Genomic DNA, 25,561 nt, shown 5'->3' on the forward strand with positions numbered 1-25,561 from the left:
AGAGTCAACATGACTATTTATAAAAGGAAATCATGCCTCACCCATTAGAACTCTTTGAGGGTCTCAACAAGCATGTGGATATGGGTAATCCAGTGTACTTGGACTTTCAGAAGTCCTTCAGTGAGGTCCCACCTCAAAGGCTCTAAAGCAATATCAAGTAGTCATGGGATAGAGGTCCTTATGGATCAGTAACTGGAGAGGATAGCTAGGGAACAAAGGGCAGGAGTAAAACCAACAGTTTTCACACTGGAAAGAAGTAAATAGCAGGGTCCACAAAGGATCTATACTGTTCAGCATATTCATAAATGATCTGGAAAAGGGAGTAAACAGTAAGGTGGCAAAGTTTAGATGATACTCAAGACAGTCAAGTCAAAAGCAGACTACAAAAAGTTAAAGGGCTCCCACAAAACAGCAGATGAAATTCAGTGTTGATAAATACAATAATCCCAACTATATATACAAAAATGCAGTCTAACTTAGCACTTACCACTCAAGAAAGATCTTGGATATCATGGGATAGTTCCCTGAAAACATCCACTCAATGTGCAGTAGCAGTCACAAAAGCTAACAATGTTAGGAACCATTGGGAAAGGGATAGACATGACAGTAAATAAAAAAGCCACTATATAAATGCATGGTATGCCCACACATTGAATACTGTGTGTAGTTCTAGTCAACTCATCTCATAAAAGATATTAGAATTAGAAAAGGTGCAGAGAAGTTCAACAAGAATTAAAAAAGGGCAGGGAACAGCTTCCATGAGAAAAAATTTAAAGAAGACTAGTACTGTTCAGTTTAGAAAAGAAATGACCGGGGGGAGGGGGGTTGGGGGGCATGAGACATGTCTATAAAATCATGAATGGTGTGGAGACAGTGAATAGGGAATTTATGTCTTCATATAAACACAAGAACCAGGGGGTCATCCAATGAAATTAATAGCCAACAGGTTTAAAACAAACATAAGAAAGTACTTCAACATACAATCAACCTATGGAACTCATTGCCAGGATGGTGTGAAGGCCAAAAGTATAACTGGGTTCAAAAAAGAATCAAATAAGTACATGGAGAATAGACCCATTAATGGCTATTAGCCAAGATGGTCAGGGACACAACTCCATGTTCTGGCTATCCCTGAACTTCTGACTGCCAGAATCTGGGACTGGACAATAAGAGATGGATCATTCGATAATTGCCTTGTACTGTTCATTCTCTGTGAAGCATCTGGCACTGCCCACTGTCAAAGACAGTATAGTGGGCTAGATGGACCACTGGTCTGACCCAGGACAGCCATTCATACATTAACAAAAAAATCTAGCTCTCATTATATGGACAAGTGTGTAAAGATAGTTTAATTGTTTGAAAAAAAAGATTCAGTACTATTATGTAGATATAAATCAAGCAAAGCTTGCTGTAACCATAGTAGTCGCTTACAGGAAATCCTGAAACATTTATAATCACCATATTGGATTGAGCTCTCTTACCTCCAGCACTGGCTCCGCAGCTCCCATTGGCTGGGAACCGCAGCCAATGGGAGCTGCGGGGGCGGTGCCTGCAGGTGTGGGCAGCATGCACCACGCAGAGCCACCTGGTCCCTCCGCCTAGGGGCTGCACATGGTGGTCGCTTCTGGGAGCAGCACAGAGCCAGGGCAGGCAGGGAGCCTGCCTTAGCCCCGCTGTCCCGGCGACTGGGAGCCACCTGAGGTGAGCTCCGCCCAGCCGGAGCCTGCACTCCAAACGCCCTGCCCCAGATCATAACCCTCTCCCGCACCCCAACCCACTCCCCACCCCAGAGCCCCCCCCACACCCTGAACCCCACCCCAGAGCCTAGGGGAAGCCCAGAGCCTCCATGCCCTCTGGGGGCCTGGAGCCGCAAGCATCAGCTTGCCCTGCTGTGGGGGGAAGTCCAGAGCCTCTGCACCCCCCCGCAGTGCTGTGTGTAGCCCACGACTGATTTTTTTCTGTGGGTCAGTGGCCCGTGATTGAAAATTGGTTCCCCACCCCTGCTATAAAGAAATGTTTCCTGCTTAGCCAAATACTAATGAACATTGGAAAAACTGCATATCAAGTCAAAAGATTTCAATAAATATTTAAAAGAGCACTTGCAAGATACAGATAAGTACAAGGCGTTAAACAGTTTCATGTAACTCTTCAGATTTCATTTATTACATGTCTGTATCAACATACCACTTTCTTTTTAAAAAGCAAAGAATGTCAAATTTTAGTTTAGCAAAACGTTAAGTGGTGTTAACTATCGCTTAACCGAAACGTTCTGGATTGAGCAGGCTGCTAAAACACCTTTGGATTTTGGAGTTAGCACCTGTTTGGATGGACAAAGCAGTTAGATTGTGTGACTTCTGTCAAAGAAGTATCCTAGACTATCAGATCAGTTGTTTATATTACATTCCTTTATAAACACTAGAATTTACCAAATTTTAAAGGGATGTTTACACTTAATTTGTATAATACACATAAGCTCTTCCTACTGATTTGTCCAATATGGATTTTTGACCCCATGCTAGTATTTCTAATGAGCACAAACTAACAGTTCCGTCTCATTACTTAAGTTTGTGCACCAGCATCAAGAGCAGCAGAAATACAATAAGTGATTAACTTCAGCTACAAAGCCAGTAGAGGGCACAAAAGAGCAGTTCAGGTCCACTAACTCATTCGGTGGTCTTTTTTAATAGTTATGAATCCAACTGATATTTCATACCAAAGCTTAAAAGCAGGTCAAAGACTGGAACTATACTACTTGGCAGTGTTGCTTTTAAGACACAGCATTCTCAATTTAAGGGTCTGAAACTCAAAAGCAAAAAAAACTCATTTTGTTTAATCCATCCATCCCGTTCTAAATATTACAGCACATGATATCTATCCTCATTTGTTTGGAGAGTCTTCACAATTTTGGCTGAGTGGAAGATATAGTTTTTGCCCTACTTTTCAGTGTTCTTACTTTAGTAAGTTAAATCATACTATTATTTAACTTTAGTTTAAACGCCATAAAAATAAAGTGTTCTTAAAAGGTATTTAAATACTTAAAAGAGCTATTTTGGGGTTAGCGCATTTAAAGTGCATATTTACATGGAGGAGTTGCAACACTTCAATCAGCAGCAGTGGATATTTGCCAAACAACCTATCCATTGACAGAATGCAGAAACTACTGTTGAAAGGGGGATTCTTTTTTACATAACAATGAATTTACTGGAATACTCTGGTTCCTGCACAGTCACATCTCTCTTTTGAAAAAGGGATTAATCCACAATGTGTACTAACATTCAGTTTTAGAACAAATTTGCAGGTTTTTTGCATTAGACATGTAGAAGAGCATCAGTTTGGTAACAGTAAAGCCCAATAGTTTCAATGGCTTCAAAAGAGCTTATTGGGCTATTCTGACTCCACCTTCCCACTTGCAGCCCAAAGAGCTTTCAAGTGGACATTTATGCCACATTTCAGCCTACAGCATTTTTTTTTTTTTTTTTTTTAAAGAAAAGGTTGTATCTAAAGTGTACATAAACCTGTAACTATAACTGATCTCATTACAATGGCATCATTGGTTCAACCATCTCAGGGCTATCCTCTTAACATTTAATTGGAGTTTAACTTTTCAAGCTGAGTACAGAAAAAATAAGCCTATTTAAACTACTTATTTGATAATAAGGGTAAAATCATTCATCTACTTGCTCCACCTGTAAAGTAAGAGTTTATCATTTCAAAATGTAAACAATAAATACATTGACTGCCATTAGAATTTCTGAGTAAATCTGCAGTATACATTTCTTCAAACAAGAATCATTTGAAGAGTAACTTCTGAAATAAAAGTTAATTCTACAGTAGAAACAAGCCCTTTTTGTTGCTATTAAGTCACATGCATAAAATTCAAACTGCTATTTGCCCAGTTCTGCCCTGCAATCCACATGCTACTCAGAACACCACCTTTCCAGAGATGATCATGGAGTTGTTTACTGTTTCTGTGGCTAACAATGGGCTTTTCCCTTTTGCAGACACATTGTGCTTAAATACTTATCTGCATAATGAAGTTGTGTGTATGGGACCAAAAGAATAAATTGGTCAGTCAGTCGAGAGTGTCAGCAGAATAATTTAGCACTCATATAGGGCTCTTTATGCATAAATATCAAAGTATTTAATTTCCCTTCAAAATACTATCTCCATTCTACAAATGGGGAAAACAGGTATAGAGGTTAATCCTGTGCCTCTTCCATTAGACCCTAATGTCTCCCATACATGTTTGGCATACAAAAAGAATGGTATGTGATTTCTCTGCATTTTCAGAAGTATAGCTATGAAGCAGATCAAGTACTCAATTTAAAACCAAGTCACTTTACTTACTAACTCCAAATACCGCTTTTTAAAACCCAAACTATATAATTCTATACCATTCTCTTCAACTGTCTGATTGACAGAACACTTGCTGGCCAGTTAATGTATTCATTGAAGCAGCATAATTTATTGTAGTTAAAATAATTTGTATTAAAAAAAGAGATTTATAGCAGGCAACAACAACAAAAATCTAGATTTCAGATGAAACATAGGGAAGAGTTACCTCACTCAAAATAAATTAGTTTTTTTAGTCACTGGAACAAACACTTTCCAAAAAAAAGTCTTGAAGTAAATACCAAAAGAGTAGAAAAATCACTGGAAGAGCTGAAACATCTACCACAAACCATACCACAAAGTAGTGTTATAAAATTTTGAAGAGGGTAAAAAAAAAATCTCCATTTCAGTTAGGCCAACATCAGCATTTATTTTCCAAAGTCTATTCTTTATGCTTGCATCAACTCAATGAATCTTAGCGTACTTTTCTGTAAAAGTATAATATGTATGAACAGTTGAGGTGTTTGGTTCATTCAGTTCCAGACTGCTATTAAAAACCTGTACAGTTGAATATTCAAGGCTAACCACTTTATTTCATTTGAACCCATCTACCTAATTTTTAAAAAAAGTGTTCTGTCACATTCATCTTAAAAGGTTAAAAAAAAATCACATTTCACTGAAGTTGGATACACTTCCTTTGTGTCAGGTGCAATAAAGCTCAAAAAACAGTTTTTTCCAAGACTTCCCCATCCCAGGGATGGGAAATTATTTCAGGTCACTTTTCTCAATATTCTTGCATCAAGAGAAGCAAATTTTCCAACACAAAATAATGCAGCATTCTGATGTACTGTCTATCTCTGCAGTGAGTCGCTTCTCTGGGTGCAGGATTTAGTAGGATTTCAACAGAATGTATGACATTTCTTCATTCTTCTAGCAAAACAGTGCGCAATGCATCTTCTGTATTGATCAATATTGAAGCTATTGCCCCATCATTAAACTCAAAAGAAATTCCTCCATCTACCACCATACAGGCATCCCAACAACGTGATCGGACACAAACCCTGCAAAAAAAGAGACAAGTCATCAAGTGTTACACTCAGATTTCCTATAAAATATTTAGAAAATACACTACAGTATCGGACAAAGGGTTAGTTCTAATAGACTGAATAGCCCCTTTTGTTTTATGTGTTAGTAAATCAGAAAAAACATCCCAAGCCAGGGTGGATAAAAATAGATTTTTTAAAATTTAAGTTAAATACGTTTATTTTAAAATAATCAATTTTTTTAAAATAAACCTATTTAAAATTACATTTGAAACTGACAGTCTACTTTAAGGCCTAAATTTACTATAATCTATTAAAATAATTTAAATTAAATAAAAAATATTAAGCAGTATGTTTAAAACTTGCCAGCAAACATCTATAAAGTCAAAGCACTGAACTGGTGGAAGACACTGGGTCAGCAGAAGGAACTAGAAATGGTTGAACTGCAGAACCCGCTTTTGACAGCAGCAGCCTCTTCTGTACATAAAGAATATTTTATTTATTTCAGTTTATTCAACTAGTTCAATTAAATGACTACTTAATCCAACACTGAGACATTAATTGGAAGTTAGAAAAGCAGGACAGCTTGTTTTCCCTCTTCCAATCTACAAATAAAAACTAGATGAGATCGACTAGTTCTAAAATCTTGTAAGACATGGTGACCAGAAACAATCTGTTCAACTCAGTTCATACAGATGACACTTACTTTAATAAATCAGTTTTGAATGCAAAACATGTTTTGATAAGAAAAAAGTTTATCATAAAATGTATGTATCCAGCACATTTAAAGTAATTTTATTTAACTAATAAAATCATTTTACAATGTTTCTGTTTGTATATTAATTGAATTTGAATTTCCATCCAAATAGAGCTTGGCACAAATCACAAGTAAAATAATTAACCATCTAGTACAGTGTTTTTCAACCTTTTTTCATTTGCAGACCCTTGCACTTCGAATGGAGTTTCGGACCCTTTTGGAAATCTTAAGGCATACTTTGCAGACCCTTCAGAGGTTTGCAAACTACAGGTTGAAAACCAGTGATTTAGTAAATAAGAAATGCGTCATTCATTTTGCAACGTAATTAGAAGTTGAAAACGAATAATCCTAATAAGTGTAAAATAAGCTATATAAAAAAAGGTATATAGATATAATATATGTTCCTAGTTAGCAAAAAGAAACAGTAAATTTAGTGTAAATGCTGTATTTAATTGCAAACCAACCACTAAGAAAAGAAAGTTACCTTTTCCATAACTGGCGTTCTTTGAGATGTATTCTTTATGTCTATTCCACAATAGGTGTGCGTGCTCACCATGTGCACCAGTGTTGGAAGTTTTTCCCCTAGCAGTACCCGTAGGAGAGCGCCTCTAGCGACCCCTGGAGTGGCGCCTCCACGGGGCGGTATAAGGGGCGCTGTGCACTCCCCCCACCATCAGTTCCTTCTTGCCAGACAACTCCGATAGAGGAGAAGGAGGGCGGGATGTGGAATAGACATGAGCAACACAACTCGAAGAACACCAGTTAAGGAAAAGGTAACCGTCTTTTCTTCTTTGAGTGATTGCTTATGTGTATTCCACAACAGGCAATTCCAAGCTATATTTGTTGGCGGTGGGTAGGAGTTCACAGACTCTTGGGATGGAGGCTGGCCAGGCCAAACCCAGCGTCCTCCTTGGTTTGGGAGACTATCACATAATGCAAGGTTAATGTGTGAACTGAAGACCATGTGGCAGCCCTACAAATATCCTGAATGGGGACATGGGCCAAAAAGGCAGCCGACGAGGCCTGCGCCCTAGTCGAGTGTACCCTTACAATTGGTGGCGGAGGAATTCCCGCCAGGTCATAACAGGTATGGATGCACGAGGTCAGTGGAGATCGGCCAACCTTTCATGCATTCGGCCGACGTGATGAAGAGCTGTGAGGACTTCCTGAATGGCTTAGTCCGCTCCAGGTAAAAAGCCAGAGCCTGTCTCACATCCAGCGTGTGGAGGCGGCGCTCCTCACTGGATGCATGGGGCTTGGGGCAGAGGACTGGTAGAAAAATGTTCTGACCCATGTGATAGGCGGAGACCACCTTCGGGAGGAACGAGGGGTGTAGGCAGAGCTGGACCTTATCTTTATGAAACACCGTGTACAGGGGTTCGGAGGTCAGGGCCCTGAGTTCTGAGACCTGCCTAGCCGACGTGATCGCCACCAGGAAGCCTACCTTCCACGAGAGGTGTGACCAGGAGGATGTAGCTAGCAGCTCAAACGGGGGGCCCGTGTGGCAGTCCAGCACCAGGTTCAGGTCCCACTGGAGGACTGGGGGCCGAACGTACGGGAAGAGACTATCTAACCCCTTAAGGAATTAGCCAGTCATAGCATCGGAAAATACCATGTGGCCCTGCACCGGTGGATGGAAGGCCGATATGGCCACCAGGTGCACCTTGACTGACGAGGGTGCCAGGCCCTGGGCTCTAAGATGAAGGAAGTAGTCCAGAATAAGCTGGATCGGGGCAGCCACTGGGGACACTCCCCGCTCGTCCACCCATCTGGAAAAACCAAGACCACTTTGCCAAGTAGGCTCGGCATGTGGAGGGCTGCCTGATTTCCAGTAGGACGCGCTGAACCCCTTCCGAGAACGTCTTTTCTTCCCTACCTAACCATTGAGCAGCCACGCCGTGAGGTGGAGTGCCACAAGGTTGGGGTGGAAGAGGCAGCCCTGGTCCTGGGAGAGCAGGTCCGGGCAGGCTGGCAACAACCACGGCGGGGCAACCACCAGGCCCATGAGGGTCCCATACCAATGCTGCTTGGGCCATGCCAGGCAATCAGGAAGACCCAGGCCTTGTCCGTCTTTATCTTTTCCAGGACCATGCTGATCAGCAGGAATGAGGGGAAGGCACAGAGAAACTGGCTTGACCAGGACAGGAAGAAGGCATCGGAAATAGCGCCCTGTCCCAGCCCCCCCTGAGCAGAACCGGGGACAGCGATGGTTCTGCCGAGTTGTGAACAGGTCCACCTCTTGGAGAAGTCGGTGTACCCCCTCTGGGTGGAGAGACCACTCGTGCTGAGAGGAGAAGTTCCTGCTCAGGTGATCCACCTGGGCATCCAGCAGATGGAAGGCCTGTAGGCAGATGATGTGGGCTATACAAAAGTCCCACAACCTGAGAGCTTTGCGGCAGAGGGAAGAGGATCTGTCCCCGCCCTGCCTGTTGATGTAGAACATTGAGGCCGTGTTTTCTGTGAGGAACCTGACCACCCGGCCCTCCAGGTGCGAACGGAAGGCCATGCATGTCAGTCGCACCATCCTGAGCTCCTTGACATTTATGTGTAGGGTCAAATCCTGAGCCAACCACAGACCTTGGGTCTGAACGCTCCCCACATGGGCCCCCTACCCCAGGTCTGATCCTTCGGGGCCCTGACCCTGAATGGGAGCCCCTGGAGCATATTTCTCAGGGAGGACCACCACCTTAGGGAGGCAAGCACTGGCTCGGGCACCATGAGGACTTTGTCCATCCTGTCCCTGGCCTGGGAGAACTCCGAGGCCAACCAGAACTGGAGGGGTCTCATCCTGAGTCTGGTGTGGCAGACCACATACATGCACGCCAACATGTGACCCAAGACCTGGAGGCACGCTCTGGCTGTTATCACTGGAAACCTTGTGACCGTGTCGATGAGCCCTTTCAGGCTCTCGAACCTGTCCGGTGGGAGGGAGGCTCCCTTTCAGGCCATGCAGCTTTGTATCCGTTTGTTCTGCAAACAGAGCTTTGCCATCAAATGGGAGGTCCGCGCATCGCTGTGCAAAGAGCAGGAGCCACAACACTCGTCTCATGAATACCGCAGAGGCCATGGACCGCGCGGCCGTATCCACTGCATCTGGAGCTGCCTGCAGGGTTGCCCTGGCAGCCGCTGTGCCCTCCTCCCCCAGCACTTTGAACTCCTTCGTGTTGCGCTCCATGAGTAAGTCCTCAAACTTGGGCAAGGAGCCCCACAGATTGAACTAATACCAGCCTAGGAGAGCCTGGTGGTTCGCCACTCATAACTGGAAGCTCGAGGACGAATAAATTTTCCTTCCAAATCAGTCCAGCCTCCTTCAATCTTTATTTTTCAGGGTAGAGGCTGGTTGGCCCTGCCGATCCCTGTGGTTGAGTGTATAAGTATTCATGTGCCTTCGTGGGTACAAAATACTTGTGTGCTGCTCTCTTAGAGATGGGGGCCAATGAGGCCGGGGTTTGCCACAGGGCACTTGAAATTTTTGCCACCCCTTCGTGGAGAGGCAAGGCCACCCTGCCCAGTGCCAAGGAGGACAGCACGTTAAACAGGGAGCCCAAGGGCTCCTCCATCTCCTCCGCTTGGAGGTGGAGGCTCGATGCCACCCTTTTAAAGAGTTCTTGGTGGGCCCTAAAGTCCTCCTGCGGAACGGAGGGAGAAGGGGCTGTAATCGCCTCATCTGGGGAGGGTGAGGAGGCCGGTGCGGTACTTTGTGTGTCCACTGGCACCGGAGGGTCCACCACATAGTAGCTCTCCAGGCACAGTCCCAAGGATGTACGTCCCACCAACTCCTTCCTCGGGGGTCTGGAGAGGGAGGCCGATAGTCCTTCCAAGGCTCCGGCCACCGAGCAAGCCCCCACCGGGGGCTGCGTCGGGGGCCACGGCGCCCACTGGTACCATTGGGCCGACCACGGGGCCCGGTGCCACTGCACCTGCTGCAGCACCAGGGGAGCCAGCTGCTCGGTCTGGCTGGCTTGGCCCATCGATGGACGACTACAAAGGGAGGCCGGGCTGACATATGACCCGCTGCTGTCCTGGACCTGGAGGAGTGGCAGAGCCGGGAGCGGTGCTGACCATGGGACCATGATCCCAACATGAAGGACCAGTACCATCAGTAAACTGCGATTGACTCCAACAGGCGGACCCACAATGGCGAGACGCCGGCAATCGACGCCCGGGACTGCAGAGGCAGTGCCGAGGCGGGGTCCTGGAGCAGGATGACGAACGGGAACGACGTCGACGCCCGTGCCGTGACAGGCTGCGATAGCCCTTCGTAGGTGAGGACCTATGGCGTTGTCTGCCTCGGTCCTGCTGGTATTCGCTTCTCGAGGCAGAGTGGTGCGGAGAGTCCTGATCGGATGGAACCCAGCCAGACAGGCTGATGGAAGTTGAGGGCAATCCACGTGGACTCTGCCCTGAACGGTCGCTGGGTGGCGAATGGCATCTGGAACGTTCCTTCGACCAAGACCGGTACTGAGCCGGGGCGACTGTGGAGATCCCAGTGGCAGCTTGCCTCTGGAGTGCGGGGCCGACACCAGTGGTGCTCCTGGTACCGGCATGGACATAACATCCCGGGCCGCTTGCAGGGCCTCCAGTGTGGAGGACATCTGGGGAGGCCTGCTCCGAATGGGCCAGGCTACTCCACTCGACTTGAGTCAGAGGTCTAGGGGCCAGTTGGGACTGAGGACTGCCCGACATGGGTCTAGCCCCTGTCCCAGGTTTACTCTGGTGCTGTGGCGAGGAAAGCCTCTTCCTAGGCTTCTCGGAGAGTCCCACGAACAGGGAGTGGTGCCAGTTAGTTGATGGGTCACCACGCACCAACACCGCGGTACCCGGTGCCAACTTGGAGCAGTGCACCGGAGCCAGGGTCAGCGCCGACTCCGTAAGAATAGCCCGGAGCCTAATGTCCCTTTCTCTCTTGGTCCAAGGCTTAAATGACTTGCAAATCATGCAGTGATCGCTGAGATGGGTTCCCCCCAAACAGCGTAAACAGTCTGCATGTGGATCACTCACTGGCATAGATTGCCTACAAGTGTCACACAACTTAAAACCCGGGATGCGCTCAGGCGCTTTGGCTAAACTAGACTAAATAACTACCTACAGGTACCAACACTGAACAAACAAGAAGTACTGGGGACGAGCTACAGCAAAGCTGGAGCAGAGCAGTCCTGACGCACCTTCACTGGCAGCAAGAAGGAACTGAGGGTGCGGGGACCGCGCAGCGCCCCTTATACCACGCCATGGAGGTGCCACTCCAGGGGTTGCTAGGGGCGGCTCCCCTATGGGTACTGCTAGGGGAAAAACTTCCGGCACCAGTGCACATGGTGAGCATACACACCTATTGTGGAATACATATGAGCAATCACTCAAAGAAGAATCAACTACACTTGAAGAAAATAACTTAACTACAAATGCAAAACAAGGTTAAAAATCAATTATTTATATCAATTATTCAATTAAATCAATTTAAATCAATCCTCCCTGTCTCCATCCATATAGAATCCCACTGAAAGAATGCACTATCCTTTAAGCATCTTTTCAAACGAACTTCAAACTGTACTAAACAGTAAAAAATTTACAGTATTAGCACTTTGCTTAGGAGAGGGAAGGAATCTACATGAAGGATGAAAGTAGCCATCCAAATGCCATCCAGCCAGAATTATATTGTCTGCTAGAAAAGGAAGACAGCCTACATAGTGCGACTGATCAAATAATGAGAATGCTGTTGCTCAGTTAAGTTTTGAAAGGAAGCTACAATTAAACCCATTTAATACTGACTTGCTTAATGGAAGATTTATGTTCCGTGTAGTTTTGTAAGAAACCAGTTCAGCACAATGCTACCTATTTGATGTCCAATTAAAGTCATGAGCATCAATTCATCATTGCATACCGCACAAGCAATTTCAGTATTTCTAATCAGCAGCACTAGTGATTTTCAAACAAGGTGAAAGGTTTAAACATTCTTCACTGTATGCAAAACAGATGTGGGCAGATGGGAATGATTTTGCCTTTTACCACTAAAGAACTGCAAGCTTGAAAGTGATATTGCTTATTGGAAAATCCCTTATGTAGAACTGGCTGATTACTGTCAATATTAAATGAGTTTGACTACATGTATTTTAAGCTAAAACTTTACCTATAAATTTTCTAGAAGCACCCTCTTCTAATACTGAACAAAACACCAACAGACATTGCCACTATCATATTCTTCCAGTTAACTTACCTTTAAAATGAAAAGGAATTCAACTGTTGGGGTTTATCCTTCAGAATGTGTAGAAAGTGAGAGTGGTATAAATAAAAAATAAGTTTTCAAAAATGTCACACTGACCAAAAATGCGACAGCAATTAAAGCAAGAAGAATCCTAAAGCCATAAATCTACACTTACGCATATGGGGGACTTCTGTGAGCAGGGATGGATTAAGGCAGAGATGAGCACTATAGTCACAAGCCCTGGTCCCAGATCCAACACAATAAAGTCAGAATGTAAATGTTCATTTAAAAAAAAGGAAAGTTTCTATCCTTACCGTCACAAGGAAAATATGACTCAAGTATACCTGATGCAGTGATGTCTGCCTGAAAGTGCAGAAAGTCTGAAACAATAGCTCCGAGAGGTGTGAACTGGCCTATGTATCACCCCCAGAAACTGGAATGAGAGTGTGACAGAAGAATGCAGTAAGCCCAGCCCACACACCCATGCAGACTCACCCCCACTACTAAGTTCCTACTGGCCCTTACCCCTGCTGCTCCCAGGGAGAGGGAGGCTCCTGCTGCCACTCCTGGGGGATGTTAATGGGGCGACTGCCACAGCCTCTCCATCACCATCACTTCAGATGGGGTGGCAGGACCACAATAAGAAAAGAGGGCTTCAGGGGGCCTTGTGTTGGGGTATAACTAGCACCCCAGATCGTCTTAATCTAGTTTTGACCCCCATGCACAATCCGCATGTAGTAAAAACTATTTTGAAACACTGCTCTATTGTACATTATCTAGAACCCAGAACTTTGCCATCTGTAATAAGAAGTACAATGCAACCATTTAGAAGAATGAATTAATATAACATAAGAACGGCCATACTGGGTCAGACCAAAAGTCCATCAAGCCCAGTATCTTGTCCTCTGACAGTGGCCAATGGCAGGTGCCCCAAAGGGAATGAACAGACAGGTTAGCATCAAGTGGTCCATGCCATAACCCAATCCCAGCTTCTGGCAAACAGAGGCTAGGGATACCACTGATGGACCTATCTCCCTTTTGAACCCCGTTATAGTATTAGCTTTCACAACACCCTCTGGCAAGGAGTTCCAGAGGTTGACCGTGCGTTGCGTGAAAAAATATTTTTGTGTTAGATTTAAACCTGCTACCTATTAATTTCATTTGGTGGCCCCTTGCTCTTTTATTATGAGGAGGAGTAAATAACACTTCCTTATTTACTTTCTCTACACCAGTCATGATTTCATAGATCTTGATCAGATCCCCCCTTAGTCATCTCTTTTCCAAGATGAAAAGTCCTTGTCTTATTAATCTCTCCTCATTCGGAATCTGTTCTATACCCCTAATCATTTTTGTTGCCCTTTTCTGAACCTTTTCCAATTCCAATATATCTTTTTTGAGATGGGGCGACCACATCTGTATGCAGTATTCAAGGTGTGGGCATACCATGGATTTATATAGCAGCAATATATTTTCTGTCTTATTATCTATCCCTTTCTCAATGACTCCCAACATTCTGTTCACTTTTTTTTGACTGCCGCTGCACACGGAGTGGATGATTTCAGATAAATATTCAGAAAAATATCATTTTTCTAATGACAACCAATGAATGTCATTAATGTCTGTTTATCACGGCTCATATCTTATAACATAAATATATTCAAGTATTACAATAGCTCAGTATAACCTAAACTTCAGGCCAAAAGCCTTCAGAAACAGACACCTTCTTCCAACCATGCTTAAAGTAGGAAAAAAGCTCCAGTAAAGCCAAAGACCAATCCTGGTCTTCATGTGATCTCAAAAAAGGTTAATTTAAACATAGCTTTTATATTTCTACTTGATTATCCTCTTACTTTTGAGGTACAGTCAAATGTCCTGCCCCCTGCCTCTGATGGAAGGAATAGGTCCCTGTCAATCTTTTCTGGTACGAAAATGGTAACTCCTTAAACGTTCCAAAGCACCACCCTCAGAAACAATGCTACCAATCTCTGGCCTGGGTGGACTGCTGTTGCAGGGGTAGAGTTCACCACTTTTCATTGGTAAAGCTTTTGTCGCTCGGGGTATGAAAAAAAAAAAAAAGACCCCTGAGCGACAACAGTTTTACCGACAAAAAGCGCCAGTATGGACAGCTCTCTCCTGCCGATAAACAGCAGAGGCACAGCTGTGCTGTTGTAAACTGGGCAGTGTGGGCGTAGCCTTAATCTGGACAGTTTGAGGAAGACCTGTCATATTAAAAGCTTCAATATTTTCATGGGGATGAGGATGACATTTTATAGACCCTTATGTTCCGCTACCACCCATGCATTTCCTGCAAGCAAAGTCTCATTCTACTACATAGTTCCCATTAGGCAAGGGTTCTGTCCAACTTCCTAAGAAAAGGAGTTTCTAACTAGCCCACAAAAAGACAGGATCAGCCATTCCTTTGCAAGGGGGCACTGGTGTGCAGAGAGGAATGGGGAGAAAGAGGCGGCAGAGTCAGTTTTAAAGGCTGTATGAACAGTGTCCATTGCTGGGAGAAAAGAAACAGTGACTCACTCCTTTAGTGAGGGTGACTGTGATGTGACTTTTGGAAAGAATTTCATAGAAACAAAGCAATCTTAGTGGGGATGTGGGGGTGTGTGTGTGGAATTTCAAGGCTTAATCTATTAAATTGGAATGAGATTATCCAGCATTTTACCTCTCCACTGTCCCATCTTTAACTTTCTACCAAACAAACCTAGTGTAAATTTATACTCAAATAGAATGTCTCCAATACAAAATATGCAACTGGTGGTGAACACTGTTAAGAACACATTCCATATCAAAAGCTTCCTGCTTTAATAGTTTTCCTTTACTATTATTTTTTGGGGGCCTCGATCACATTCAGACCTCAGCACTTTGAGTAAACTCCATGGTTTTGTTCACTTTAATATTGTTTATATTTTTGTCCATCTCATGTGATCTATTCAGATGAAGTGAAATTCTTTCCTTGGTCTGCACTATTAGTCCTGAAAGCATCTAAGAGAAAGGACGACACTTGCTTCCCACTCAGTATGGACACAAAAACTTGAGTATCAAGCACATTTAAGACAAGCTCTCAGGCTACCTATTTTATTCTACATATCAGTTAAATGCTAAGTGTTCAATTACATTTATAGGCAATACTTACTTTGAAAAGAACCCACGCTGCAGACTACTTGAAAAAACCCGGTTTGCAATAGGCTCTCGAATACTGAAAAACATCTTTGGTTCTTCTGGACTATACAGCAGGGAGTCATTATATTCATTTGTTACTGTAAATACAGAAATTGGACCATCACTTTCTCTAAAGGAGTTAGTCATTCTCAAGGTTTCACATTTCAAGCAGAGGAAACAGTTCCACTATAAAACTGTTTAGAAAGCATTTATGATTTTTAGAAGTACCCAGTTAAAATTAAAAGGATACATCTTTACAGGAGGAGTCATTATAGTTCCACTGCATGACTAACCACTGACTGGCTCTCTCAATTCAGAACCATTATTCCAAGTATCCGTTCTCAATTGTAAAGATCTGAAATTCTCTACCAAAATATTTATGCCTGTTACACATTAAAGTATAAAGATTCTTGAATTGCAGATCATATGGTACATTATATTTAATTAAATGTGCTTTCTCTTAAGGAAAAACTAATCTTTAGCATAATGAAGCACTTTTAAGTGCTGTAATTGTTAAGTAATAGAATACAATAAATATGAATTATTTAAAAAATGCTATAAAACTACTAAAAATGTTATTTTCACTAACCTTTCTGTATTAGTTCCCTGCTCAAAGGAAGATTCAAGCTCTCATGCTTTTTAGCTGTTGAACCAAAGGAAGAAAAGGACCCAATTAGACATGATCATCTTCAGATAAAATTAACATGTAATGCTGTGCGTGCTGTCAACTCACCAATCTTAAGGATCTCTTCAACAGCCTGGGTAGCCACCTTGTTAATATTATAGGACCTAAACACGGAAGTAAAGATAGTGTTTGGTGAGTAACACGAGCTGACAAAATCTCTTCCATAAAGATTTCAAAATTATCGAGCAGAAAAAAATGTTTGTAATCAAAGTTTAGTAAAGATGATAACCATTTCAGAAAATGCCTTAACACAACTGTTGGATTAAAAATCATCTACATTTTGGAAAGACATAAATAAAGTTATATAAACTTAATTCTGCCTCTGTCGCCATCCTTAGATCCACCAAGCAATAGCTGGCAATTGTTTTCTTTATATCTAAAAGAAAAATCAGCTCAAAACCTGCAAATTGAGCACAGTTAGTCTATGTGCATATCCCTCTTACCCTCATTCTTCCACCTACTTATTGGACGTAGGGTTGCCAACCCTCCAGGATTGTCCTAGAATCTCCAGGAACGAAAGATTAATCTTTAATTAAAGACCGTTGTGATGAAACCTCCAGGAATATGTCCAGCCAAAACTGGCAACCCTAATTGAACCCGATTGTCATATACAAAAGACTTCTTTCCATTACTTTGGAAGTGTAAAAGGGACTCAAAATGGAATATATTTATGCTTGAGTAATGTAAAGGTGCCTGAGCGTAAATTAGAATCAGGACCATTAGGTCTTCCAATTTAATAGAAGACCCAGTGGGCTGGATTCTCATTGAGGCAGGCTTTCCACCACTGAAACAAATATATATTTATGCTTTAAGGCCCTTTTATACCAAAGTAAAAGAGTCTTTGTGTAAATGAAAATCAGGCCCATTATGTTTTATATTAAATTAGATTAGAAGGCTCTGTCTTTTACTATGTTTTTACACAGTACAGTAGCACAAGGCCTTGATCCTGTATTAAATTCCTGCTCAAAGGAAGATTCAAGTTCTCATTCTTTTTAGCTGTTGAACCAAAGGAAGAAAAAAGCCCAGTTAGGATTTGGGCACTACTGGAACAAAAGCCACAGAATCTGCTATAAACTTCAACCCTTGCCATCTTATGCTCCAGATTCATTTTAAAAGTTGATGTTTCTAACACTTGAGATTGTGAAGATAATCATGAAAATAGGAATAGTGCAGTGTTGTCTTCTTGTGTGCAGGAAGCATCCATGTGACCTGCCCCATTCATCTCACTGGATTTTTAACTTTGAAATTGAGTTGTCTTTAAGTGACAACTATTTTATTGCTATCCATCTGCCATCACCCATCCAGAATCATCTGCCTAATGTACATTCCCAGCTGCCAAACACTGTAGCGGCTCGCCCTGCCTGGCTGCCAAGCCCTCCATGCTCATCCTCAACAACTACCACCTGAAATTATGTATTTTCCAATACAATAGTCTACAGCACAATGTAAACTGAAAAAATGTCTGGCCACTGTGAAACAACAATTTAATATAAAAACACACAGGCTACACTGCAATGAGTGACATGAAATTTGGTGGACTCTGCAAATCCAACAGAGGCTGGCTCTTTCCCATCCCCCCTAGGCCAACTCTCACCTCCAGGTGGCTTCCCCCTCACATTCTCCTGACTACAACCTGTGTCCCCAATGTAGTTTTCACTCTCCAGATCCTCCAAGACTTTCCCTTTACATCATGTGGTTGTCTGTCTGCCTTTCCCAGCCACGAGAGCCACGATAGGCAGAAAAACTGAGCACATATTGGTCAACAATTTTTCTTTTAAATTATGCATTAGTTATTCATCAGATAGAAACTTGTTTATGGTAACATATATTGCTCAAAATAATTGACCCGATGCGTTACAAGCTAAAGAAAATGAGCATATCAGAAAACACAGTTTTACAAACTTTAAGTCATTCAAAATTTGTTTCAGATGAGAAACATTTAGTACTTTAATATTAAAATTGTGAAACTAACTTACCAGGCTTTTGATCCTGTTCCAGTGCATACATTGAGCCCTGAACTCTTCTGCTTTTCCCATGGACCATCATCAACTGATACCTCATAGTAGGAGGCCCTATGAAGCGAGAATTTAAAACTGGGTTTGCAGGACTTATAGTTCACCCTGAATAAGACAGAACACATAGCCCTATATCAGGCATGTATAAATCTAGAAGGACCGGTTTCATATATGGCTGACAATTTCACAATAGAGTTTTGTACAGTAACTTTTGATATGGAGGTAAGTATTGCTTTGTCGTCTCATGACAGTTTTATTAAGTAAACTACTTTTCTAGCATAAAAAATAATTTGCATTGTGTTACCTGCAGGAAATCACAAAGTTAAACTATTTTGGTAACCTTTCAAAGTTGTCCAATCAACATAAATGTTAAATTTAAACATTGTGTTTCTACTACAAAATAGCTTATGACATGTTTTGAAGATACTAGTATTTTCCATATTTCAACATGAGCTTTTCTAAGCAGATTCTTCAACTGTTGATACCATTCATATTGCATTCTGTGCAAGTGAGAAATTCTTTATAGTTTATATACTGGTCACAACCTTGTGTACAGCTGGGATTTCTGTGCTTTCAGAAATGAAATTACATATGCAACTATCTCTACTTGTACAGTTCTTGAACTACTGCATAAACTATGCTAATACCGTCATTTGGTCTCATGTTACCAGATTACATCAGAAAACTCAAATTGGTAGGAAATTCCAATGAACAAAAAAATTCTAATGCCAGTAAGTAAGAGCAAAGCTTCAAACTGAATTTGTGATCACTTCAATAGCAAGTTATAAATACAGTTGGATTCTTCAAAGAGCTTTGACTTAAGTAAAATCACCAAGCTTTGTTTCTGCTCTATACAAATTCCTTCTAAACTATAAATGTAGTAAAGTAGTAGTCTTGTTACATGACTGTCTTGGAAAGTAATCATTTTTCTGTGCAATGCATTATGGTACATCTGCTAAGCTACACTGAGAGTGGCATTTTTCTTTAAGTCTCAAACTTCCCTGGCTAGAGCTGCTGAAATATGAGAGTTAGTTTATAAAATCCAATCTAGATCATGCAATCTAGCTTCCTGATAAACAGAGTATGTCAGCAGCACACAATCATAGTAACATTTGAGTCACACTTCAAAAGCTCTTATTAGAAAGTAAGCTGTGTGGATGACGAAAGCTCTTACCTAGATAGGCTAGGAAGACTATACCTTGAAAATTGGTCCTAACTGGCTTCATTTTTGTACATGAACCCAGAGCTTTGGATGAGCACATTTTTAAAGAACTCAACATAGAAAGATGGAGGAAATTGAAACCAAGTTATTAAGAAATGGAGCACAGATAAAGTGGACTAACTTGTCAAAGACGTGACAAGCACCTCAAAGCAAGTTTAGAATAGACAATTATTCCAATGTCATTACTCATTTTCTTTACTGACCTGCTGAGTAAGCTCTTGTAGGGAACTTTAAAGCCTTTCCTAGTAGGTTCTTTCCACTGTTACTGCGACAAAAGATTAAATAAGCACTTGTATATTTGTCTTTCTTGGTATTTGTAAAGCAACCATCCCTGCGGCATCTAGGCATAATCTCTAAATGATCTTCCAAGCACTGCATAAATACCAGTATTACTACTAATAGGATTACAATATAATGTACAGAAAATAGTCAATCCTAGTCACACTATCTTTGCTATAAGAATCTTTGATCCAGGACATGTTCCTAAAGGGAGACCATGTGCAACTGTGTTTGTGGAATACAACGGAACCAAAGAGTGTTTTCTACGTAATGTATAGTCAATGAGCAAAAGTACTATTTTTTAAAAAGGTGCCTGAAAAGTATTGGGATGCGTCTGTGTGTGCCTATATCTATCAAGATTATACAGAGACTGTGATGAGGAAACTTTTTTAGAATCTCATGTGGAAGTAGGTTTCAAAATTATAGAATGCAAAACATTTCACGCTTTGAATCAAGTTCCTACAGCCAGTCTGTGGTTGCGGTTCAGATGGAAGAGGAAGCACTCATGAAATATTTATACTGTTTTCAGCAGTACCAATGTCCTAGGCACTGTACAAACACAAGACGTTACACTCTAAAGGTAAAAAATTACAGATAGAAGTAAAGTGACCACGTGGTAACTGATCAGATCATGATTTATGATAATGTTTTAACTGCCCATCCCACAACACTGCCATGATCAGTTGATTGGGTATCACAGGTAGGTCTCCAGGAAGGATTTGAATGTGGAAAAAGCAACAGCCCTGTGGACTTGCTCAGAAAGGATATTCATGCCTAGGAAGCAGTGTGGGAGAAGTGAACAAAGAGCATGTTGAGGTTAGCATGGTAGCATGCAAAGGATAGGGCAATGCAAATAAATGAGGGCACATAGAGAGAGGCAAACTTATGCCAGGCAAGGACAAGAAGTTTAAAACGGATACAGGGATGAGGGGGAGATAGGAATTCTAAGAGGAGGGAACAATGTCAAATGTATGAGTAAGAAAGAGGATCCTATCAGCTGGATTTTCTAGTCTGAAGAGGGTCAAACCTAGGTGTCAGGAAAGATAGAGCAAAAGATTATAATAAAAAACAGTTACCTACATTTCTATAACTGTTGTTCTTCAAGATGTGTTACAGTCCCCCTCTCCCTAGGGGACTGTACTGTAGCCTCAGAGCATGATGGTGGAAGCCTCTGGTGTCTTTGTGCTGAAGCAGAGCTGACAGCAGGGCTTTTCTGTGTCGCTCTTTTAGAGATAGTATAGTAACTGTGCCCTCTTGGTGCAGTAGTTGCCCAGAGTAGAACTCAGAGCAACACAGAGCTTACAGAAGCCCCTTGTTGGTGTCGAGAGCAGAGCTCACAGCAGGAAGCCCCTTCTGAGGTTTCAACTTCCAGAGCTTCGGTGCCAATCATGGGGCAGCTGAGCTCACAGCAGGAGGTTCCTCTGCTGGTATTGTGCTACGGAGATGGCATGGCCGCACTAGAGAACACCCCTCTGGCTGGCCAGTTGCTTGGAAGAGCCTTTCCAGGGGGAGTCTGCTGGTGGCTTCTTCTCTCTCTCCCCCCCCACCACTGGACCCCTTTTGAAGTGAAGGCTCCGGGGATGACCCAGGGTCAACACCCACCGGAGTCCCCGGCAGACTGAAGTGTTTTCTCTATATGGAGGAATTTTTACTTCAGCTCCCAGCTCCTGTGACGCTGCAGTTTTAAGTGTGGCAGATAAAGCACTTCTGTGAGGGTCTCCCAAGCACAGTGAGTGTCTGGCCATTACAGGAACTGACTCCTGGCAGGAGAGGCAGGGCTTGGAGCAGAAAGAGCAGGCAAGCCCCTGGGCAGGGGGTTGTCATCCTCTAGCAGGGAGGAATATGCAGAAGAACACTGTCTTTACTTTTTTTTTTTAAACTGAAAAAGAAATAATTAGGAGTCTACTAGATGCCTGGGGGGAGGGAGGGCTGGATGCCCCCCCCCCCCCCCACAGGGAAGCAAAGAAGTTCTTTTCCTTTTTAAACCAAAAGGAATAAAATAAAATAAAACCAAAACAAAACAAAAACACTAGCTTGAGTACTTTTAGGGAGAACAAAGGTAACAAAACAAACACTACTTATGCTAATGACACAGATAAGGAAGGGACAACTGCTAGTTCAGTCAGAGGCCAAAGGTGGTAGAGAAGGAAGTGAGGGGGGTTCACCCGTGCAGTGCTAAAGTGCCTTGAGGCAGACCACAAGGAAGGGAGAGCACATGCGTGGGCTCAATGGGACACTGCTACCAAAAATCTCAGATTAGAGGTGCAGGGGCAAAGAGACACCTAAAGTGGAGCACCCATAGGGACACTACTCAAAGAAGGAGTGGAGGGCAGTGGAAGACACTTCCTCTAACTCCTGCCCTTTCTCCTCAGTGGATCTTGAGACTGGGGAGAAGATCATGATGTCTATATGGTTGCTGAGGATGGAACTGTTTCCTCTCTTGTAACAATAGCGATCCCAAGAGATTTTAGTGTTGCCCTGGAACCTTTTAGGCTATGAAGCCTATCATCCATCTTATATGAAAACAAAGAGGGACCTTCGAAAAGGAGGTCCTGAATGGTCTGCTGGACTTCCAGAGGGAGACCAGAAGACTGTAACCATTAACATCTTCTCATGGTAATAGCTGATGCCATGATTCAAGCTGTCACATCTGCACCATCCAAACTGTCCTGGAGAACAATTCTGGAAATCAGATTGCCCTCATCTACCATTACTGCAAACTCTTACTTATAGTCCTTTGGCAGTTTGTCTTTAAATTTTATAACGTTCTCCCAGAGGGTGAAGTCATAGCAGCTCAGGAGTGCCTGTTGGTTTGCAATCCTGAGTTGTACACTCCCTGCAGAATAAAGCTTGTGTCCATACAAGTCCAGCCTATTCACTTCTTTGCCCTTCAGCATCAATGCTTGGTGACCTTACCCCTCTCACTCATTAGCAACTGTCACCACCAAGGAACCAAGGGGAGGGGAGGAATACAAATATTCATATCCCTTAAAGGGGACATAGTACCTCCTTTCAGCTCGCTTTGCTACAGGAGGTAAGGAGGACAGCATCTGCCATAGCACCTTGACTAACTTCATAATGGCTTTCTTAGTTGGCAGAGCCACCCTGGCAACGGTCACCAGGGTGGATAAAAATCAATGATTTATTTTTTTTTTTTATTTAAATGGGATCTTTTTGATAAAATGCTTAGAGGAAAAAAACCTATCTAAAGATAGTTTTAATTAAAACACATTCTAGCTCAAAGAGATCTTTGTGAATCTTTTGCATTGCCGGGGATACTGGTATTGAGAGGCTAAGTAAGTTTCTCGTGGCTGAATACACCTCCAGAGAGCTTGGGAGCAGAAGTGGCTGATGGCTCTGTCTCAGACACCTTTCAGGGGATGCCCCCAATGGAGCTAGCACAGGCTCTGGAAGTAGCAATCCCTTCTTTAAAGCTGAAGGTTGCTCCTGCAAAAGACTCTTCACAGCATATTTCTTAGAGTCTCTGCCTTTACTAGGCTTAGGAACCAAAACAACAGAACACAGTACTGAGTCTGAGGAAGGTCTAATTCTTTTCTTCAGTACCAATGAGTGGGACTGTGGAGCCACAGACATCTCTGGTGCACGCTACACCGAGGCCGACAAGCTTGGGGCACTCTCCCTGTGTCATGAGTCTGATCTGGGCTGAAGCGCTGCCTCCATGAGTAGACACTTGAGCCTCTCCACTCTGTTCTTGAGCAGAGCTTAAATCCCTTAAAGGTGTGACATTTTTCACTGATAGGGGATTCTCCCAAACACTCTAAACAGGCCAGGTGTGGGTAACTGACTGACAGGGGTTTAGCGCAAGTGCAGCAGGACAATCCCCGGTGAGCAAAGCATCATTCTGGCACCCAACCTGGTACCGAAAAATGAAAAAAAAAACTTAGTCCAAAAGACCTATCAGTAAAAACAGCTAAAACTAACTTAACTAATTCCTAACAACAAGAGGGTATATCTGTACAAAGGAGCGAGGAAAGCATTTACGATAACTAGTCTACGATCGTTCTGGTAACTGTCACTGGTGGTAAGAAGGAACTGAGGGGAGTCAGGGCAGCTCCAATCTCTTATACCAGCATGCAGTGGTGTGAGGTGGCAGAGGGCGCTCGAGTCGCCCCGACAGGTACAGTTGAGAGAAAAAAAATTATCTGATAATGGTGCACAAGGCAAGCACACACCTACAGTGGAATGGACATGTGCAAGCACTCGAAGAACAGAAATGGGAGATAAAGGCCTGAAACAAGAATTTTAAACCTAGGGACAAAAAGTAATTAGATATCTTGGAGCAAGCAGCACCAAGCTTTGGATACTGATTGGTTTTGTAGGGGAAGGGAGTGAAAATTCAGATATTCTCCTAGGACACAAACGTTTGAATGACAGGGAGAATGGTAATGTTGCTAGTGATGGAGATTGTGGAAATAAAGATCAGAAGTTTGGTTTTGACCATGTTAACGTTATGACAAGACATCTAGGAGGAGATGTTGGACAGATCTCTATCCAGTCTCATATCTCAGTAAGTTAGGAATGGACAGGTAGATCAAGTCATCATAAAAATGGCAATTGAAGGCAGGTGAGAACATGAAACCACCAAAAGGAAGGGTATAAAGCAACAAGAGAATCCAGGACAAGGCCCTGTGGGACCCCACAGGCACAAGGAGAGGAAGAACAGATCTGAAGGATTGGCTAGAGAGGTAGGACAACGATCAGGAATAGAGGTATGTCACTCAACTGTTCTCCCACATCTTAGCAAATATCTATTTTTGTAACCGATGAAAGTCTAATATTCATAGGCTGAAAAGAAATATGGCAACAAACACAAAGATTACCTGCTGAATTTTCATAAAATTGATATTTAAATGAAAACAAATTCAGACTGTGTCACACCTCAATGTTTAACAATGCAGAAGTTAAGTGTACCTGGATGAGAGAGACTCTCCAATGAAGACTTCATTTAGTGCTCTCACTGGCAAAAGATGTGGTCCAGAAACTTCAGATTCTGCAGGTATTGGGCAAATGACAGTTACTAAAACATGAATTAGTGGGGCGAGTTTTAAATTACATTTCTAAAAACAGAATTCTCAAAATTTTCTCAATCCATTAAAAAAAGCAGTAACTGATTATAATTAAGAATGTGAACTTATGCACTCTTAATATCTATTCAGTTGTTCATAGTTTTTCTGAAGAGTTCATTTTTCTGACAGACTTTTCAGGCTTGGTCTCTACTCAGACAGACTTCTTCCAGGAAAGCTGAGAAAAGCCAGTTTGGACATATGAATCTGAGAATGAAAAAAGTAAGTTTTGACTGTGTCATGTCAAAAGACAAGTGGATGACCAGGCAAACTGAATTCTTCTCTTCATAGTTAGGGTAATTAACCACTAGAACAACTTACCTAGGGTTGTGATGAATTCTCTATCACTGGCAATTTTTAAATCAAGAACGGATATTTTCCTAAAAGATATGCTCTATTTCAAACTTGAAATATTTCAGGGAAATTCTATGGACTGTATCATGCAGGAGGTCAGACTAGATGATCACAGTGGTCCCTTCTGGCCTTAGAATCTATGAACAGGTAGAGCTATACTGGAATGTAGCAGTGGTCCATCTAGCCAAGTTTCCAGAGACCAGTGATGAAATTTTTAAGATAGACAGTCAACGAATATATATGAACAATTTTAGAAGGTCACACGTACATAGTGACAGGTAGACATATTTCAACACTCAAGACAGAGTCCCTGCTCCAAGTTTGGGTCCTGATCTAACGGACCAAACCCCATCTCCATGAGCTTGTGCTGCTACATTTATGACAATTTTACCAGCCTATAATAACTACATTCCCCCCAAA

The 25,561-nt window shown here is 42.6% G+C and overlaps 1 protein-coding gene across 4 annotated transcripts in view; it reads right to left on the minus strand.

Moving 5' to 3' along the window:
- Positions 1 to 2,100: 2,100 nt before the first annotated feature.
- Positions 2,101 to 25,561, minus strand: part of NADK2 (NAD kinase 2, mitochondrial) — a 63,686-nt gene continuing 40,225 nt past the window's right edge. For 2 of the 4 annotated variants that reach the window (XM_084628470.1, XM_084628469.1), the window contains exons 7-12: positions 24,636 to 24,714; positions 18,164 to 18,307; positions 16,236 to 16,291; positions 16,092 to 16,145; positions 15,477 to 15,600; positions 4,610 to 5,393 (exon numbers count right to left, since the gene is read on the minus strand). In XM_084628470.1, the coding sequence (XP_084484596.1) occupies positions 5,255 to 5,393; positions 15,477 to 15,600; positions 16,092 to 16,145; positions 16,236 to 16,291; positions 18,164 to 18,307; positions 24,636 to 24,714 (596 nt within the window). In that variant the 3' untranslated portion in view covers positions 4,610 to 5,254. Of the gene's footprint in view, positions 5,394 to 15,476; positions 15,601 to 16,091; positions 16,146 to 16,235; positions 16,292 to 18,163; positions 18,308 to 24,635; positions 24,715 to 25,561 lie in introns of all 4 variants that reach the window. The other 2 variants (XM_084628467.1, XM_084628468.1) reach the window with 2 other exon arrangements.

This window comes from Lepidochelys olivacea, assembly GCF_965140295.1.
Source record: "Lepidochelys olivacea isolate rLepOli2 genome assembly, chromosome: 5".
In the NCBI taxonomy this organism is placed as follows: Eukaryota; Metazoa; Chordata; order Testudines; family Cheloniidae; genus Lepidochelys; species Lepidochelys olivacea.